This window comes from Salminus brasiliensis, chromosome 23 (assembly GCF_030463535.1).
Source record: "Salminus brasiliensis chromosome 23, fSalBra1.hap2, whole genome shotgun sequence".
NCBI lineage: Eukaryota > Metazoa > Chordata > Actinopteri > Characiformes > Bryconidae > Salminus > Salminus brasiliensis.
In genome coordinates, this window is record NC_132900.1 from 4336353 (window position 1) to 4354441 (window position 18089).

Here is an 18089-nt window from a genome sequence, read left to right on the forward strand (position 1 = left end):
TGATTAATACGTACAGCAGATGCACTATGTGGACAAAAGGGATGCCTGCTCCTTCAAGGGGGGCAACTGTTAGATTTTCTGCTAGATTTTGGAGGAGCATTGCTGTAAGGATTTCATTGCATTCAGCGACAAGAGCTTCAGGATGTTGGATGATCACCATCCCATCTCATCCCAAAAGTACTGGATGGAGCCAGAGAACACAGTTCTTCCACACCTCCACAGCTCAATGCTGGGGGGCTTTATACCCCTCTACTAGCCCACGCCTGGCATTAGGGAGCATGGTGCCCTTCGAGCTTCAAGTACGGCTCGGCTCGACCCGCCATCCCTTCAAATACATGGAAGACGAGCGCCCAGGCTTTTTTCTGTCCTGCACCAAAGTGGTGGAACGAGCGTCCCCTGGGTGTCCGAACAGCAGAGTCCAACGCTCGCTGTCTTTAAACCCAGACTGAAGACCCTCTTCTTCTGAGAGTACTCAGGTGAAGAGTAGAGTATTATGGTCTCCTTACTGACTTATGTTGAGTCTAAGATTGGAGGAGCTTTGGTTTTTAGTCTATTAAAACTAGCTGAGGTTTTTCTTGGGTAAATAGCAAAGCCCTTTTGTAAGTCGCTCTGGATAAGAGCGTCTGCTAAATGCCTTAAATGTAAATGTGCCGATGGGTTTATGCTCATCTCCTCCAGAGAGTCCTGTTCTATTGGAAATGCTTCTCGACACGGACTAGACAAGCTGTATGTGTTTGTGTGCAATTGCACATCTGTACCAGCAATGGGTGCAGCTTAAAGTAGCTGAATGCATTCATTAGAAGGGGTGTCCACAAACATTTGGACGTGTAGTGTGCGTTAGTCGTAGTCTTCAGAATGGTTATCCCTCCCCTGGTTTCACCTCTGCTATTCCATTCCTATCTTCTCTTTATTTCTCCTCCTTTTTCCTCATTTCATTTCTCTTCTTCTCGTCTCCTCTTATCCTCTGTGCTGTTGTCTGTATCTCCATCTTCTCTCTCTCTCTCTCTTCTCATCTCTTCTTCTTTTCACCTCATGAACGTATCTTCTCTCATCCTCTCCTTTTCTCTGTTTTCCTCCCACCTTCTTCTCTTCTCGGTTTGTCTTCTGTCTCCTTATCGCTCTTTATTTGTCTTCATTTTCCTCTTATTTTATTATATGATGCATTCAAGTTAACCATGTTAATAATGGGCCCTCCCCCCCAGGTGAGCAAAATGGCAACAGAAACCCTGGCGGCCTGCAGATTGGAGACCTGGTCAACATCGACCTGGACCTGGAGATCGTTCAGTCTCTGCAGCACGGCCATGGAGGCTGGACCGATGGCATGTTCGAGACTCTCACCACCACCGGAACTGTGTGCGGCATCGACGAGGACCACGACATCGTCGTCCAGTATCCCAGCGGCAACAGGTCAGGGCTTTTTTTTTCTCCTGGATTTCGGCAGACTAACTCATATCCAGACGTTCCAGCTTTAGACAGTTTGGCAAATTGTGGCTTATGTACAGATTTTGGGTCGAATCCACAGTTTCTGCAAATCACCCGAATTTTGGGTACCATAGGAATTGCCCATAGGAATTAATGGAGTGCAAAAGTTTGTGCTTCCTTCTCGTGTCATGATAAAAACACATACACTAATAACAGCCAGTTAGCATCACCATAGCAACCACCCAGCATCACCTTAGCAACCAATTATCAAAAACAGTTTCTCTTTAGTGGCCTCGCAGAAGCTTGGTGAGAACCATTAGGCCAGCTTTTCTGCGTTGTCCAGTATGCATCTTTTTTTTGTGTGTGTGTTTCAGTCCCATGGTAAGTTTTTCTGGGACGGTTACTAGAGAAGACTCTTGGGAAGAGGTTTCATTTTATATTGAATTGCATATAATTCTGCATAACACAGCCCCACTGTGCACTCGAACTTCATTAGAGACCAGTCCATGGTTTTGTTGTCTTGATTAAGTCACTTTTAAACTCACTTTACTTCACATTGCTCTAACATGCAGGGTTAACATCCTCTTTCCCAGCTTTGCAGGTGCTGTTATTATAGCGCATATACAGTGAGGTAAAGTGTCTTTTTAATGAGAGGTAGCTCGCCTTGCTGATTTCACGAAGTGGCTGTTGGGCTGTTTTCTCCTGAAAATTGCTCCACACTGCACGCATTAAACTGCTTGTTAACTTCTGAAAGAGCAGTTGCCATTTGTCCCCTTTCTCTGTGCCATACAGGAGCACGATGAGGGGAATTAGCCTAAAAAAAAAAAAATTTAATTGACTCGGATACCGACCTTTTAGTTGGGTGAAGGACATCAAAAATAAATGCAAACTGTGTGTGTGTGTGTGTCCCGTAGGTGGACGTTTAATCCTGCCGTGCTAACCAAAGCCAACGTGGCACGCAGCGGGGAGGTGGCAGCTGGCGCTGAGGGAGGGAGCTCTCAGTTCATGGTTGGAGACCTGGTCCAGATCTGCTACGACATTGACCGCATCAAGCTGCTGCAGAGGGGCCATGGCGAGTGGGCCGAGGCCATGCTTCCGGTGAGCGTCTTCAGCCAGCCTCTTGAGCGTAGAGAAGGGTATCGGTACTGCGGTAATGGCATTGAGAAACGTTGAGCTTTCACAACTAAATGTAAGGTGCGCTTCCTGTATCGCGTCCAGTTTATTCACACACTGAGGTGCATAGAGTTACTGTACCTCAGTGACCATAGACTCCTGAAACTGAATGTGCTACAAAAGGCATCTTTGAGAGATGCCATGGAAGAACTGTTTATGGTTTCATAAAGAGCCACCCTCATCACACTCCCACATTCATCTCTATTGCAAGAATGGTTCTTTATGGAACCAAAAATGGTTCCTTAATGGCTCAGAGACCCCTTTGTAGCACCTTTTATTTATTTTAATAAATTACCTTGTTGAATTATTTACCTTTTCTCCTAATTTGGTTCTGCCAGTCAACCCAGCCTTTTAAAGCCCCCCCTAGCACTAGCAATCCTCCTGATACTAAAAGCTTAAGGCCGTATCACACGTCTCCTCTGATGCACATGAAGCAGGCCAGCGCATTTTATTGAACTGCCGCCGATGCAGCATTGCTGAGCAGCAGTCACACTCTGAGGAAAGTGCCGGGTCCTTGGATGCTGGCCACCATCGCTTAAGAGTGATGAGAGCAGAGAGAGCATCATCTACCCACCCGTAGAGAGCATGGCCAGACTCTGGCAGCTGATGGCAAAGCTCCATAGCTCCATAGTGGTAGTTCATTAGACCGCTGATCCGCTCTGAGCCGTGCCTGTATTTTTAAGAGTGTGGACTACCACAGTCCATCAGAATAGTCTGATCATTTGCTTTTTAATGTCTGCCTTCCTTCTTCAACCTTGTACTTTTTCGTTTTGTAGATGAACAAGCCTGGGCTATGTCAACATGACTGTGTCTTTGCCCACAGTGTGATATTGATGCTCCTCATCCCTTCAAACTCGTACTGCTGTGGTTTATTTATTGGGTGTTACTCCCCACGTTCCTCCTCCTTTCCTACAGCATGTGGATGAGAGGCTTGACAGGTGCTGAGTGGCCTCGACCGGTGCGCTCGGTTTATGTTTCTTTGAACAGCATGCCTTTGTTTTCCTCGATGGACGAAGCTTAACAGAATTCCAATAGCTATAGTTATGAGCAATAGGGATGAGAAATGGTGCTGCAAGCTCAGGACCCTTTGGGTATTCTTTTCTTAAATGAGCCTCATCTCATTTTTAAAAGGCAAACCATGGGCTTATTGATCCACCCCCCCCCCCTTTTTCTCTTTCCTCATCCCCTCCACTCTCTCAGTCCGCGTTATGGAGTGGTTTGTGTATGGTGCTGTCAGTGGCTCTGCAGGTGCTGTTATACCTGTGAACTTTGTTCTTTCTTTTACTTGTTTTTCTTCTTTCTCATAAATGTACAAGTATGTACTTACACCCCCTCCCCAAACCCCACGCAGAGTCTCGCGCCCACTCTGATGTCTTTTGTTTTGCTTTGTCCTCTGCAGACCCTGGGGAAAGTGGGCAGAGTACAGCAGATCTATTCTGACAGTGACCTGAAAGTGGAGGTGTGCGGCACATCCTGGACCTACAACCCAGCCGCCGTCACTAAAGTGGCCCCTGCCGGCTCTGCTGTTACCAATGCCTCTGGAGGTAATGAACACTTCCGTCCTTTTCGCTGCACTGAATTGGGGTTGCAATTTTTTATGGTATCCCCCTGTTATTTTAGCATTTCTTCCTTTTATTATTATTATTATTATGTATATTGTTCTCTTTTTGGTTGAATGAAATATTTACAATATTTTGTTTTATAAAGAATAATTTAATGAAAGTAAATCTGTATGTGAGGTGGAGCTTTTGAACTATTTTGTTTCCAACTAATTTATTATTTTTATTGTGGAATAATCTGCTGATGATTTTCTTCTTTAATTAATATATTTTTCATTTTTTCAACACTGAAAATAATAAGAAATTAGTGGGTTTTTATTCATTTATTTATTTTATTTAGCAAATGTATATGACCATCAATTTTCATACCATGCTATGACGCAAACCAGTATATCGCGGCAATCCTACACTTAATAAATAAATAAATAAATAACTTATAGTGCTGCCAAATGACTTAATTGATTGGAATTAATCATATTTGTATTATTATTATTTGTCTGTCCTATTTGCTCAAAAGTGACCCTAAAGTTTAATTGATTCCTTTTAAAGCAACATTATGTAGCAGTTGTTTTTTTTACCTTAAAATAAAATAACACTCAATTGGGAGAATTGGGAGATTCTGCATCTCCGTCATTGCCCCTCCAGGCAGGAGTGCTGTTCCTGCACTATGCAACTTCGTTGGAGCTGCAGAAGACCCCTCCAATGTCAGCACTCTATGTAGAGAGCCGTATTCACCCCCAATAAGCGCCCCCTTAATTGACAGCTATGTACTAAGAGATATGGAGGGGATTTCAAGTGTTCTGGCCCGGAGTGACAATGACCAAGACCCTATTCTCCCTATTATAGTCAGTAGCGCATCCACATGACGCTGAAGCTCCTATTTTAAGGTAAATGTGCTACATAATGTTGCTGTAATCGGAGTCTAGCCACATGCAGACCCAGATGCCTCCATGTTGGTAGCTATTGTGTGACTGGAGAGACATAGAAGGATTTATCCTTACAATAGTGACCTAATAGTGATACTCTCATATTCCAGAATCAGCCAGTCAACCAGAATCAACTGCAGGACTTTTATTGTGTATAAAAGTATTTCTATTATCCAGTGTCTGTTCTGAATTGTTCAGTAAACTGTGTAGTTAAACATAACTAATAAACACTCTGCATCTCAGAGCGCCTGTCTCAGCTACTGAAGAAGCTGTTTGAGACCCAGGAGTCTGGAGACATCAACGAGGAGCTGGTGAAGGCAGCAGCCAACGGAGACCTCGCCAAAGTCGAGGACATCCTGAAGAGACCAGATGTCGACGTAAGAGTCTCATTTGCTCTCTAGGCCCGAGTTACAGTACTGAGGATCACAAAGGTTTATTTTTAATATGAATCCATTAGGGATCAATAACGGACCTCGCCGTCCATTCATAATAAGAAGGATGAGAAGGTTTATAGCCCTTAGTGTTACCAAGATGCTGCTGTAGCGTAGAGCCACATGTGCACTGAGGATCTGCGTTTATAGAAGCATGACTTTGAACTGCTACAGTCCTGAAAAGCAGCTTCAGATTTTCTTCTCCAAGATCAGATCAAACCCTCCATCAAAGCAATGTGGCTGTTATTATATGTATGAGATTCCCTTGTTCTCTCCCTTAGGCCCACCTGTTTATGTAACAAAGAGGCGAGTGCTTTTATAGCTCACGCTTGGGACGAGCATTAAAGGCACATGTAATTGTGGATAATGTGGTAATTAGGGTTCAGTGAGGGGTGAAAAATCACTTGTTTGTCCTTGAAAGTCAGTTGCATACTTTTAGAGAAGTCTTAAATTCATCTTTTTGTAAAGTTGGACATTTATTATGTTGAATGTTAATTTTTACTTGGTAAGTAGGTCTCATATATTGTAGGAAGATTGATTGACAAGTTCCCCAATGGTGATATTTCATAGTTAAAGGTTGACATATTGTCAAACAGAGCTGATGGAGAACTGGAGAGGTTTTCGGTTGCTTGCTAAATGGTATTAAATAATACGGTTCACAGTTAATGTAGTGGAATATTATGAGATCATAAAGCTGAGAAAATGTCTTGAATGCTTAGTGCGACAAACTGAAGTGAATTTGAGTATCTGAAGTGCCTTGGTGGTTCAGATGAGAGCTGTGCCTTTTACTGTCCCAGACTAATCACTTAGCTGTAGCCTCGAGCTAACGTGCTAGTCGTAGGACAGTATACACTATATGGACCAAAGTATTGGGACACCTGACATTTATTGTTCCTTACGAAATCAAGGTTGTTGATCTTGCTTTTGTTGGAGTATCTGTCTCTACAGTCCAGAGAAGAAGGCTTTCTACTAGATTGTGGAGAAGCATTGCTGTGAGAATTTGAGCATTCGTGAGGTGCAAGGTGCAAAGATGAGAACACTGCTGTTCCGTGGTGTATACCCCTCTAGCCCGCACCTGACGTTAGTCACAGTGCCAATAGGTTGGTATTAATCTCCTCCAGAGAGTCCTGTTCTATTGGCGGACTAGACAAACTGTGTGGGTGCATCTGTGTCAGCAATGGGTGCAAAAAAGTAGCCACATGTCCACAAACATTTGGACATGGTGTGCACTTTCATTCATATGTAAATTACATTGCAATTTTACATAATGAGCAGTTAAAGAAGTTTATTTGTATTTGAGCAGAAATGTCTGTCTACACCCATGCATTTGTACACCCCCACCATGGCTTTAGATGCCCTTTTGACCCCCAGTAGGTCAGAAATACCCTTCAGCTTCTCTGTAGTCAAGCCAGTCTCATGGCTCCGCTGGGACACATGCCCTCTGTGAATCTCTTATGCCTGCAACGACTCATTAGGGCAAAAGGTTTTTTCTTTTTTTGCCTATTCGCTGGGTTTACTGCCTCCTCTGTGCTGGTGCCAGCGCTGCAAGGCCTGGTCCAGTGCCCTGCCCAGTCAGTCCCCAATCGGAGTAATCGCCTACAGCGTGCACAGGGAGTGAGAGAACAGGGACGAGGTGGGCTGGGGGAGGAGCAGGGGCGACTGGCCAAGTGATCTGCCCAGCAGGACAAGACGTGTCCCGTGAACGCTCCAGGAGCTCCAGCATCAATATTCATGCCATCACACACTGCTTTAACTTACCGCAGTGCTGCAGATCACACAGAGGAGCATTGCAAAGCAAGCACACGGTCTCTCATGCGCACACACACACACACACACACACACAGTGTGCACTGGGATGCATGGTCACACACATCAGTGTTATTTTTGCTTGTACTTGTAATACTGTCTACCTAACCTAAATCTTAGCAGCCTAGATTAGTTGTTTTTGCTTGCTTTTCAGCAAAAAGCTTAATCTAAAAAATAAATAAATAAATAAAATAAAAACATGCATACATGTTTATTAGAGTGCTGACCATCGACGATACCATGGTATAGATAAATGGCTAGAATTTCAGAAGTTGTGTTAATCTTAGTACCGAATATATCCGCCATCACTCGCAGCTAGTTCCCGCCCTCTCAGCACATTTAAAAATGCTTGTAAGGAGGTCAATAATTACTGCGGAGGCGGAGCTTAATGAGGAGTGGGCGGGATACAAAGAAATGTCACTGCAGCGACTAGTGGGAGCGTCAACGCTCAGGAGGTCTCTGCCCACTGCTTCATAACAGAGGACCAAAATCATTCACTAGTTCAGCATCAGTTGAGGCGGAGCTACAGATGCAGCAGAACTGAGTCTTTAACCTCTAGGGGGCGCACTAGCCAGGTTTGTATCAGTAAAAGAGTCATTCTAGACATAATTTTATTTTAGTTATTTTATTATTCATTTATTTATTTTTTGTGGACAAATATTTTTTTTTTTTTACTTGAGGATTAAGGCCAATCACCAAATCCCTGTTCATGAGAAGTCCCTGCACAATAAATCGTTTCAGCAATCGACAATGCAGTGCATGTGCAGTAGTCACATTGCAGGATGTCATGTAAAGCAAATGAAATAATTTTCATTATTTATATTACAGATTATATATAATATTATATAATATTTTAAATTGTTAGAGAATTATAATACCACATTTTTTCCCTCTTTATAATTTATATAAACCAAACAGATTATTTTAAATTATAGAATTATAAAAGCATCAGAATAATATGAAAGGTAAGTATTTTTTATATAATAATTTCATATTCTGATGGTTTTATAATTCTATAATATTTTCATTTTTTTTTTTTTTACATATATTTATATTATATATTTTACTCCAATCTTACACGGTCATATCGTGGCATGTTGGATCATTGACTTTTGGAGAAGACACACAGAGTGACCGTGGTGCAGTGGGCAGAGAGGTGCCTGTGGGCCTGTGTATTGAACGCACAACCCTGCCATCAATAGCCCACTGCTCTAACCGCTGAGCCACTACTGAGCACCAGTAGCGCTGTAGTTACTACTGGTGCCTGGGTAATTTAAGGTGGAATTGAAAATTGGCTGCTTTATTAGGATCCATCTTGCTCAGTAAAACTGCGAACTTCTCCATCCACACATGAATGCTTCTCTGTAGTTTCATCTAAGTTCACTATATAGATGCAGAGCCTCATAGAAGGCTGGAATTCAGCCGAGAGCATCCAGCACTGTGTGTGCTCTCAGAAAATGAAACCTCTGCTTTACTCTGCTGCTGCTGCCTGTGAAAGTTGATCGGACATATGTTAGTGATCTGCTGTAAAGCAGCATTAGAGAAAAAAGCATCTCAGCAATGAGTTTTACAGTAAAAGCTATTAGAACAGATGCAGGTAAACATAAATACAGTAAACGGAGCAAGAACGTCTCATTTTAAGGAAAGTGGTTGAGATCTGGGGTCTTATGAGCTGGTCTGAAGAACAAAGCTTGGTTCCAGGTTTCTCCTTGACGCCCCCAGTCCAGCCAGCTTAGTGTGGATGTCCTCAATTCCAGCAGCAGCAGCAGCAGCTCACCTGATTTACCACCATGAAGCCCTAAACCTTTTGCACAGTACTGTATATCGATGTGTGCATGCGGTCCTACATATCTACATAAGTCACATGACTCATGTCCTCTCCTGCCTTTTCTTTCCAGGTGAACGGTCAGTGTGCTGGACACACAGCCATGCAGGCGGCCAGCCAGAACGGCCACGTGGACGTGCTCAAGCTGCTGCTGAAACACAACGTGGACCTGGAGGCGGAGGTAATCTGGTGCACCCGACACGATTCATCTTATTGTCCTCCACCTAGTCCTTCATCCTGCAGCTGCCTTAATGGACTGTTGCCTCTTTCTTTTAACCTAAATTGCGTTTAGGACCTGAAAGCGGTGATGTGAAGCTAACTGAAAGCAAATAGATGCAGTTACTCATATTTAAACTGCCTGACAAGTGTCCTTATTTTTAAATAGACCTCTGAGGGATAGGTGGTGCCAGTTTTCTCCCCTCTGGCTCATTCCTGGTTCTCTCACGATTTGTAAAGAGCAGAGCATCTTGTGCCTCAGTTTGATCCTGGGTGATGCCACATCCACCCACCCATCCATCCACCCATCTATCCATCTGTAACTGATAATCCAAGAGGGTTTAATTGACCTTGCTATTTTTGGGTTGGGCATTATGACCCCCCCCCCCCCATCACTCAGCTCAATACAAGTTAACATATGCGTTTGTTAGCTGATGCAACAGAATTTGGAGTTGGTGTTCTCCTTCAAGCGTGTTGAGCTGTCCAGTGACCCACTAGAAGACTGGCTGCTCCACTTTGAACCGAATGTGAATGGCCAATATATGTCAGCCTTAATCCTAAATTTTTCACGTTGCAGTAATCCAGCTCAGAGGAAATAAAAGTAAGAGAGGGAACTTATTCAATTAATCCTGATGTTGATTTGAGGTCGTATCACCCAGCATTAGCAGTGAAACTCTGATATTAGAATAAATACAAACAAAAAGTAGTGCTTTTCAGGCACTGATTAATTAAAATGACCAATCAATTTTAATTAATTAAAATGACCTCTGGTTATCAGTGAGTGTGAACACTGCCCCTCCAACTCCGCACCCCACAACAGCAGGGTCGTTTTTTTGCCTATTCCGTTGCGCACGGGCATTGGGGGTCGAAAGCCAACGTCATACCGTCCGCATCTGCCCGGTTCATCACGGATGAGTCTCTGTGCAGACCTGCCCACCTTCCTTCATCTGTCTGATGCTTTAGTTAGTGTCCCAAACCACACTTAACTATACAGTGATTCACAACTAGTCCCCATTAGACCTGCACTCATTAGTGTAGCTGCCTCAGTAAAGTAAAGGCCAGGTATTGAGCCCACAACCCTGTCATCAATAGCCTGGTGCCCTAACTGCTGAGCCACCGCTGCTGTGTGAGTTGGGATGCAGCCACAGTAATGGTACATTTTACAGCTTTAACCGTCAGCATGTGTACGTTATCAGAATTCGTGGCGTAATACTGATCGAGACAGCGTGATTTTAATAAGACTGGTTTAATGATCCAGCTGTTTTTCCTTACTGGTTCCTTACTGGACCTGCGGACACCTCCACTTTCAGCCTTCTGTCATACGTGCGTCATACCTTTTGGTTTGATTGCAAATAGGTCCAATTTTAGTGCTGGTTTGCTTTGCCTTCATCCTGCCAGTGCTTGGTCTGGACCAAGGGAACAGAACTGCAGGTCTAAACACACCCTTAAACATCTCCAAAGCTCTCCTCATGGGAGTCTAGTATTATTTATAGTAATCATCCAGCACCTGCTTTGGTAAATCAGTGCTTAATGATGCTAAATCAAACACTGTGAGTTATTTGTCTGTGAAATGTCTCGGCTTTCTCTTAAGAGAAATTAACTCGCTGAACGGAATGAAAGCTGTAGTCCTCATAGACCAGTTTTGAGCATATTACCTCAGTGATTACTTGAGGTTCGCCGGCCCCTGTTATTGCTACAAGCCCTAATGTTTCCCTCCGATTTCCTTCCTCATAAGTCCTGTAAAGAGGACTCCTGTATGTAGTTACTTAATTCACTGCTAAAAATGTTGCTTTCTGCCTCCTGTGCCTGGGCTATTAATCAGACTGTAATTTCTAAACAGCTTATCTCCCTTCCCTAAGAACGGCTGTTTTGGGCTGCGAAAAATGCTTTTGTTCAGTTTTATTGGGCTTATTTTATGGCTTGGTGTGGAAGACGCAAAGGAAGCGCCTTATTGATTTTAAAGGCCACAGCGTCTTCAATGTTCGGCCGTGGAAAGGACAGTTTTTACACATTAAGACAGTAAGTACAGCCAGCATCTCCAAGGTACATATTGACACGACGGAGGAGTGCTGTTGTCTGAGCTTCTACAGCGCCCATATTAAGAACAGCAGCGAACGTTAGCATGCAGCTAGCGCATCCGCTGTTTACTTATGAGGAGAGGGAGGGAGGACTGTACACTGAGAAAGCAAGGCATTGTTATTCCAAACATGTGACCGCTTCTCCGCTCACAATCAAGGGGGAATATTTATGTTCTGGCATCTGGTGGTATTTAGGGGCCGAGAGGTGTCTGTTGCTGCTGAGCAGGCCATTCCCGCTGTTGGCTTTGATTGCAGCCCCTTTTCTTTTTCGCAAATATTTGGTGTAGTCTTTTGTGTTTGGTTGCCTATAATGAACAGAATCAGTCATTGACAAGCTTGCTGCTATCATTAGAGAGCAAAAGGGACCTGAGTGTGTCATGGGAGAAATAGTTAAGTGGTATATGCTATTATTCAGCCGAAAAGATGCTGAAATTGTACCTGCTTACGGAGAAATCGCTGTTCTCCAAGCTAGCAGTCTGAAATATATATATATAATATATATGCACACATAATTAAAAAGCTCCTTAGCTGGACAGTTAGTGGTTATTATATAATAAGAATAATCACTAATAACACTCCTACAGAAAGTGGTGGTGGTTCTCCATCACTGTGTTCATCATTAGAACATCTCCAAAGTTCTCCTCTCTCATGGAGTCTAGTGTTATTTAGAGTTTGGTGGTAAATCAGGGCTTAATGATGGTGAATCAGGTGAGCTGCTGCTGCTGCTGCTGATGGAGTTGAACACATCCTCCACGCTGTGCTGGCTGGACTGGGGGGCGTCCAGGAGAAACCTGGAGGAACCGAGCTCTGTTCTTTAGACTAGCTCACAGACAAGATCTCACTACTTTCTGATTTCAGAATGAGAAGCTCTTGTTTGTCCTTTTTACTGGATTTATGTTCACCTGCATCTGGAGCTTCTACAGTAAAACCTCTTATTTCTCAGAGACATGATTTAATAATGTGCCTGGGTGTCTAAAATGTCTGCATGTATTTGTTTCAGAAGTGTTCCGGGTGACTCTTCATGAAGCTGCTTGAGAAAATCCACTTGAGTGATTTGTGGCGTCTCAAAACTAAGGGAAATTGACAGCTTGAATGCTGTTTATTGTGCCTAGACAAGACAAGGCAGTTTAGACCCTCACGCTGCAGAAGTCCAGCCTTGACTTCTGTTGTAGCCTCACTCATAAAAGAGTCTTTTTTTGGTAGTGCATGTCCTGTACTAACCACCCTGTGCTTTGTGTAGGATAAGGATGGAGACCGGGCCGTGCATCACGCTGCATTTGGAGATGAAGGCTCGGTCATTGAGGTGCTTCACAGAGGCGGCGCCGACCTGAATGCCAGAAACAAGCGCCGGCAGACACCGCTACACATTGCTGTCAACAAAGGTCACCTCCAGGTGGTGAAGACCCTTCTGGACTTCGGCTGCCACCCCAGCCTTCAGGTATGATGCTTTTGTTTTGCTGTACAGGCAATTACATGTGGCGTGGAGTTGGTTTGTTGAGTTTTGATGTATAAATAGTAAGTATTTAACTTTGGTTGGGGTGCAAAATGATCAGATGTTGCCTGTTTACCACCCTGTTATTTTGCCTCTTAATGAAATGGCACCACAAGCTTAGCCTAGCCTATCCTAGTATAGCTTTTAACACTCGACACCTTGTACAGTTTCCTAGCTGAGTAAATAATAGTAATAGGGTCCGGTAAAGCCTAGCTAGCACCTGCTTCACTGGTCTTTCCCGTGGCCATCATGAGTCAAGTAGCATTAGCTTTAAGCCATTTTAACCTTGCTTCCATATTCTTGCGTTTCACTAGTGGGCTTTCATGAGTGTAAATATGAGTCCAAACTGTGTTTGGGGGGGATTTGGAGTTTTCCAGCTCTGTTTTGGTTCTGCTGGAATTTCCATTTAACTCAATGAGGAGATGCTCAGATTCAGGTTTATGGTTTGGGCTCTCCATGTACCGAGCTCAGATTTTTCACCTGTGCCAAAGAATATACAGTTTTCCATTTTAGGGCATCTTTAAGAAACACACACAATGTTGGGTTTAGAATTCATACATGCTGCTCTGCAAGCATGCAACTATTTGCTATAGCCAGTTTAAAAGTGTTCTGTATGATACTGCATTTTATCATGTTATTTTTGGTTGGACCTCATGGGAGGAGGACAGAGTAGGATCATTTAAAGTGGTCGACACCGGATAGCACCAAGAAATACAAGAAAGCAAGTCTAGTTACTTGCGCAGTTAAGCAGCATCATCCTGCTGTATACAAATCAACGCAAGGAAGCAGAGCCGGACGAGCTTGAAGCAGGGAATGGATAGCTGGATTGAGGCAGGACTGAGACAGGGAGTCATCTCAGAACAAGGGTTTGAGAGAGAGGAAAAGAAAGAAGGGAAGAAGCAAAGGGGTTAAGAGGGTTATGGCAAATTTACAGGGCAGGAGAAACCGATCCAGAGGGCCGTTTCCAGTCTGTGTCCTTTCCCCTGATCCTGCATGTGTTTATTGAGACCAGACAAGACCACCATATTCACCATTAGTGTCGGACACAGATAGCTAGAATTTGGCATTTAACCAGTAAACCCATCCATGCAGTGGACACACATACTCACTAATGACAAAACACACACAGTGACTGAGCACACATGCCCGAAGCGGTGGGCAGCCATTGCTGCAGGGCCTTGATCAAGAGCCCAACAGTGGCAACTTGCTAACCCTGGGGAATTGAACCCACAACCCTGCCATCTGCAATAGCCAGGTGCTCTAAGCGCTGAGCCACCACTGCCTTGCGAGTTGAACCAGGCGTATTACATCGGGGACCCACAAAATTAGCATAGCACGGACCTCCAAGGGGTCTTTGAAACGAGAAATGGGATTGCTTGAACCTTTGAACAGGTGAAGAACCGTTACACTGACTACCTTTTCAAAAGGTTAATCACAGTCACAGCTCCTGCAAAAAGGGTTCTTTATGGATCCAGAAGCAGTTCTTCTGTGGCATCAGTGTTGGGCTTTTTCGACCAGCGTGGTTCGGCACATTTTAATCAAAAATAAATTAGTTTCAGATCCTAAAAAAAATCATTTTCAGGTAGAATAATAATAAAAAAATTACACCTTGGATATCTGCACAAACGGTTGCAACATCTGTGGGCGAGTCCAGTCCTAGGGGAAAGGGAAAGCAACCAGGGTGAGACCCTTGAAGAGTGTGTAGTGTGTACTTCCGTTGTGTGATTTAAAAAATAAATAAATAAATAGAAAATGCAAATTTGGGTCATATTTTATATATATATATATATATATATATATATATATATATATATATATATATAAAATCTCCAACCCGATTGATTGTAGTGTACAGTTGATTGTACACTACCTCCAGTCCTTGAGCTGGGAGAATTAGTACAGCTTTAACTGAATATTCATCATTAGGAATCTGTTCCAGTACAGATGTTTTAGAAATCATAGATTCTTGAATGGAAAGCACTTTTTTTTGCTGTGTTGAAGTGAAACCCTAATTAATCATAGCAATCCCCGCGCCTACCTAGATAACTACACTAATCATTACACACCCGATTACCGTACGCACTCGATTGGTGCGTTTGATTAATTTTCTGTGTATATTCATTTTGCTCTCATGCTCTCATGACAAGCAGCAGTAAACACAGACTTCTAAGAATCACAGTACACTTATATTCTCTCCCCTATCTCTCTCTCTCTGTCTCTGTCTCTGTCTCTCCTGCACTGCAGTCTGCTTTGATTTCGTTTGAATATTTTTAGGCAGCCCCAAGCCTCTGCTTCGTCTTCCATCAAAACCATCTCTGTTCCTGGGCAAAGCGTTTCTCCTCCTTTCTTTAAAGGTGTTTTAGTTAAAGGTGTTGTTCCCCCCCGAATGGAACAACATCTGCCTCATGTCTGTACAGACCATGCTGACTCTATCTTCCCACCCACAACCTCACCCATCCAAAGGTGCAAAGCTGCATCTCCTCGGTATCGCGAAACAGACGTGGTCCAGCAATGAGTTGAAGTTACCCAGTGTGTTTTTTTTTTTTTTTTTTTTTTTTTTTTTTTTTTTTAAAGGTCCTGTAGGTTCTGTAGGGTACCCAAGGCTTAATGTGGAAATGATTTGCTAACTTGTGTAGCGTCAACAGCAATGACTGGACTGATAAATGATTAAGAAAATAGCTAATATTTGCTGCCCCCTGTAGGACTCTGAAGGAGACACACCTCTGCATGATGCCATCAGCAAGAAGAGGGATGATATGCTGTCAGTTCTGCTGGAGGCTGGTGCTGATGTCACCATCACCAATAACAATGGCTTCAATGCTCTGCATCATGCTGCGCTCCGGGGGAACCCCAGGTACGGCTGCCTGTGTTACATTAGCGGTTTAATTTGTCTACTGTGTGAAATTTGTTGTGGTGGAGTTTTGATATCCCTGATAGTTCACTGTGGAACCTCCAGCTGTCCTGGAAGACTAAAACAAGGGGCTTGACCAGCGATTATAAGCAATTATGGGGCGGATTCATAAAGCACACCGGGGTCAAGATTTACCATGACGTTGAGAGCGAGTAGCGTAATAAGCGAGGATTACCAGTGGGTTTATGGTTTCTGTGAAATCTGAAACACAGTTAATGATCTTTTCTATAGCTTATGAACTTAATTTTGTTGATCTATGGGTTAATCAATATATTGGGAGAGTTTTACAGCGGCCTAACTATGCTCAGGCGGTAAGAATGAAAACAGATGCGGAGAATTCTGCTGCTCTGTCAAGATTTAAGAGAATTAAGATCATCAGCTCGGAGTAAACATGCAGTTTGTCAAGCTTGAAACTGCCTAATTATCTGGGTTTTATTTTATGTCCCACTTTTTTCATCTTGTCTAAGTGGGTGAAAGTTATTTCTTCGTTATTGCATTCGTTTATTTACCAAATTTAATTTTCCCTGTTATTTTTGTTGTTGTATTTTACTAAACAATAATTTAATTAGACTGTGATTCTGATTCTGAGACTTTTGGTCAATTAATTTGATCGTTAAGACACTTGGAGTCATTTAGAGGTTGATTTTGATTGGCTGTTACTGAGGTTTATCCTATTGAGAGCCCTTGTTTTTGGGGGTTTTCCTTTGGCTTGCAGAACCCAGCAGTAGTTGTAGATGTAGCACTGCTTGTGCTATGACACCACAGTCACCACCCTGTTCCCTGACACGTTCCAGCTCTGGCAATCAGGTTTAAAAAAAAAAAAAAATTATCAATCTCTCATTCAATCTCTTGACGGCAACATGGGAATCCTCTTTATTGATTTTGCAGATGAAAAAGTGCCCATGTCAGTATTTATGGCATGCTTGTACAGTGGAGGGTTGCTTTGGAGTTAAGCCCTGTCCCACCGTCATCAGAAAGTCCTCAAGATATATAGCCCTTCTCCAACTCACCATTTACTCTTATTTCTCGCTCGAGTGCCCACTGCTGCAATCTTCTCCGAGCAGCCCCTCTCCAGCCTGCACGGAGGCCTCGGTTCGACTCCGACCCTGTTAAGATAAACTCTGAGTTTAAGTAGTGCTTGCTAGCTTTTCTTCCCGAGCCTGTGTCCCTATCTCCTCTCCATTCTCCTCCAACCCACCCACCGCTGTGGAAAGAAAACACGGCAGTCCTGGGCGGCAGTTTTCCAGCAGAATTAATCAAATATGCCATCCATCTTGTAAATGTGACTAATTGGACGCTCTGCTTGATGTGTCTACAGGCCAAGAACGTGCAGCCTTGTTTCTGTACTGCTACTGATCTTGTCTCAAGAGCTTTAGGTTAGACTTGCTACTGATATATGGAGATGTTCCCAAGCTGATTTCTGTGGGATCTTGCAGCGATGGAAGTCCTGGTGTTTGAGGTTGAGTTGAGATGTTTGAGGACAGTATGGCTTGGTAGGAGCTCAGTTTTGAAAGAATTGAGGTGTTCAGGGTTAACTGACACTGCATAAATTGCAAGGAATATCCGAGGCAGACAGAACGCGCTCTGTGCTTTACCATAGTTCTGCCTTTCTCATGGTGGCCCGAGTGCTTTCGGTGCTGGTGGATACTTGGAGAAAGTTGGACACCACACCACAGAGGAATCCCAAACAGAGAGACAAATCACAGGAGTCCAACTGCGTGCCAGAAAAGTTGAGGAGTGAATGTCGACACCCACCGTGCTCAACTCTATGTACAGTACTGTGCAAAAGGTTTAGTCCCCTGTGGAAATTGGGATGTAAAGCTGCTAATCTGAGCAGTAAGTGTTCGTAATATCACTGATATTAAAATAAACACTCCTACAGAAAGTGGAGGTGGTTCTCCATCACTGTTTTCATTATTAGAACATCTCCAAAGTTCTCCTCATAGAGTCTAGTATTATTTAAGGTTCTCCTGGTTTGGTAAATCAGGGCTTAATGATGGTAAATCAGGTGAGCTGCTGCTGCTGCTGCTGCTGCTGATGGAGTTGAACACATCCTCCACGCTGTGCTGGCTGGACTGGGGTGGGGGGGCGTCCAGGAGAAACCTGGAGGAACCGAGCTCTGTTCTTCAGACTAGCTCACAGACGAGATCTCACCTACTTTCTTCATCTGTTCTAATGTGATCCTTTTTTAAATGATGTCCTTAGGTGCCTCAGACTTCTGCGCAGCACTGTGTGTGTATATGGATGTAG

At 43.5% G+C, this 18089-nt stretch overlaps 1 protein-coding gene across 4 annotated transcripts in view; it reads left to right on the top strand.

Annotated features, from left to right (window-relative positions):
- Window positions 1-18089, top strand: part of mib1 (MIB E3 ubiquitin protein ligase 1) — a 74854-nt gene that overhangs the window by 15076 nt on the left and 41689 nt on the right. For all 4 annotated transcript variants that reach the window (XM_072668412.1, XM_072668413.1, XM_072668415.1 and 1 more), the window contains exons 7-13: window positions 1203-1407; window positions 2337-2520; window positions 3995-4139; window positions 5324-5457; window positions 9216-9323; window positions 12677-12874; window positions 15631-15782. In XM_072668412.1, the coding sequence (XP_072524513.1) occupies window positions 1203-1407; window positions 2337-2520; window positions 3995-4139; window positions 5324-5457; window positions 9216-9323; window positions 12677-12874; window positions 15631-15782 (1126 nt within the window). The remainder of the gene's footprint in view (window positions 1-1202; window positions 1408-2336; window positions 2521-3994; window positions 4140-5323; window positions 5458-9215; window positions 9324-12676; window positions 12875-15630; window positions 15783-18089) is intronic.